The 2,524-nt window shown below is 32.1% G+C and overlaps 1 protein-coding gene across 1 annotated transcript; it reads left to right on the top strand.

The window, feature by feature from the left end:
* The first annotated feature begins 62 nt into the window (after window positions 1–62).
* On the top strand, window positions 63–851 carry LOC116351433. The gene is made up of 4 exons (XM_031783529.1): window positions 63–229; window positions 330–428; window positions 500–622; window positions 692–851. The coding sequence occupies exons 1-4, from the start codon at window positions 69–71 to the stop codon at window positions 849–851; spliced, it is 543 nt and encodes a 180-aa protein (XP_031639389.1). The 5' UTR covers window positions 63–68.
* Window positions 852–2,524: the final 1,673 nt, after the last annotated feature.

The following is a 2,524-nucleotide window of genomic DNA, read 5'->3' as shown; positions in this document are numbered from 1 at the left end:
ACAGAGCTAAAACAATAGTCGGTTTTCGCTTTGACAGCTAAACGTCAATCTTAAAGATATATAAAGAGATGCAGCAAGTAATCTATGAGTTCTATTTTGGCAAAGAGGAAATTCAAAAGAATACGTACAATTTGAATCAATACGTACAAATGCTATCTGATATGGTCTTCTTATATCCGTTCTATGACTCAATGGAACTACATAAGAGCACAAAGACGGCTTGCTACTAGTAAGTGTGTAAAATTATATATTTTTTATCAAAGGACCACATTTTATTTGCAAATGAATTTCGAACAATATCTAACGAAAACTCTTTCGAACTCCTCTAGTTCAAATTTCGACTTAAACTTGAATTTCGCCAAAATAGAAAGAGGTCTTCAAATGGTTCAAGGACTTGGTCATATGGAGGAGATGCCGTACTTGTTTCAGTGAGTAAAATTAAACTGAATTTTTTTTATACATTTTTTTATATATTTTTTTTTAATTAAAAATATTTTAGTTCTTACGCGTATCAAAAATTGTACGAAAATATTGAAAAAAATCCAAATGATCATCGAAATATACAAACCAAAGCAGCAATGCGGTTTGTGCCAAAATATTTTATGGATTTTGCCAAATCAGGGTACGAATGTTGATTTTTTTTTATTGTTCCTTTAAATAATAATAACCAATGTGTTTTATCTGTTTTTAGTCAAACAAAAAGATCTGAACTGAATTATAACAAGTCGGTTACTTGCACGGAGCTAACGAATGATGGTTTAAAATCAATTAATAACCCAAGAAAAGATGCAATGAACATGTTGAACGATGTGTATGATCGTGTCAAACCATGGATCGTTAATCAATTTTAAATTAAATCTTTGAGTTTTTGTCTGGAATTTTTCAAGATTTGATTGACTTTTTACATATTTTTGAATAAAATGAAAAGTTATAAAGTACATAAAGAGTCTTACAGGAGTAGATGCATATTTAATTAAGCCAGTTCAAAATAATATTTGTTCGATAGAAAAGTATTCTATTTTCCAACAAAACACAAAATCACAGCGAACGGCAGTTCGCACGAGTGACGAAACCACTTTGTGTGTTGAAAAGTCGACTCGCTATATATACACGTAATTTCCAAATCCCAACTTGGAAGGCCGTTCGCCGCGATTGATGTATGGTTGGAAAGCTCTTGGGCCATAGATTAAGAAAAAACATCAAACTTTGAAAATCGGTCTTCAAAATATGACCGTTTCAAAAAAAGGGTAAAAAATCAGTTCCACGGCCATAGATGGCGCTAAATGTTGTCGCCGACCCCTGAAACATCGATTTTCTGATTCTAGAGACCTTTCCAACGATACCTCAAACGAAATCGGTATATGAACCGGTTATTGAGACCATCAATAACGAAGCGTATGAATTTAACATTCTTAATCTATGTACAAAATTAATAGCTTCCACATAAAATTTATTTTACAGAGCTGTTGCAAACCCTTGGGGTTACCCACGAACTCGATACTAGAAAAACTAGAACATATTAGAAAGATGTCAAATGTGCATGTTATATGGCGTTTTACTAGAAATATTAGAAAAAATTAGCACAAATATGTGCTATGAGAATTCGTGGTTTCCCCCTTGTGCGAACCGCACTTTGGAAGAACTCATATGTAGAGAATGTCGCAGACTTTTTCCTCCACAATTCGCCAGAATTCGGAATCATTTATGCCGCTTGAATCTACCTGATTTTGCAAGGCATTTTGTTCGATATCAACAAGGATTAAGAACCGACGATGAGATGAAAGCTATAACAGATGAGCTTGGAAGAATATATGCTGATTTTTCCGAATTGTAATAAATTAATTTGTATTCGCTAAGTGAATTTTGTTTGGATTTTTTGTTGTACAATGCACAATTGCACATACATATGTTAATTATAAAATAAAGAGTCTTACGGGACGATTATTTTCATATATTTTTTTGTTCATGTTTATATTTTTTGCGGTGAAAGAGGCGACGCAATATTAACATTTTGTATGTATATGAACGAACGCGTCACTGAAAATTTATATCAAAACATTTCCAGATTTACAGTATTGCGTCACAGTGGGAACTTCGTGAGAAGTGTTTTGTACTTATTTAAATTTACGTTTTAAAAATGATTTGTAAATAGCACCGTACTGAAATAATTTTCGTGAAGATACAAAATGTTAAAATAAAATTTTTGAGCTTCTTTATTTTTGGTCACAATCTTCAATATATTGAAGTATACTATTAACTTTTCACGGCGAATGACGTTCGCAAGGTGTAGTCTTTTCCGTTTTCCGATCAATGAGATTTATTTTGATAGAGCTATACTTATAATTTTTAAATAAAAATGTTGAACCAAAAATGGTTGTCTAATTAAAATGAACCATATCAAAGTCTTTTGGAATTTCAAATCCATAAAAATGATGTCGAGTAGACGTATTTGTATTTCGAATGAATGAGTCGGAATTGATGTTTTGATTTGGTCTCAAATCATCATCGCGTTTTTCTTCCAAAG

The sequence above is a fragment of the Contarinia nasturtii genome, unplaced genomic scaffold, assembly GCF_009176525.2.
Source record: "Contarinia nasturtii isolate CC-2019 unplaced genomic scaffold, AAFC_CNas_1.1 Cnas_scaffold_5469, whole genome shotgun sequence".
In the NCBI taxonomy this organism is placed as follows: domain Eukaryota; kingdom Metazoa; phylum Arthropoda; class Insecta; order Diptera; family Cecidomyiidae; genus Contarinia; species Contarinia nasturtii.
The sequence above is the reverse complement of the archived record's forward strand: the minus strand, read 5'-3'. Positions and strand labels throughout refer to the sequence as shown.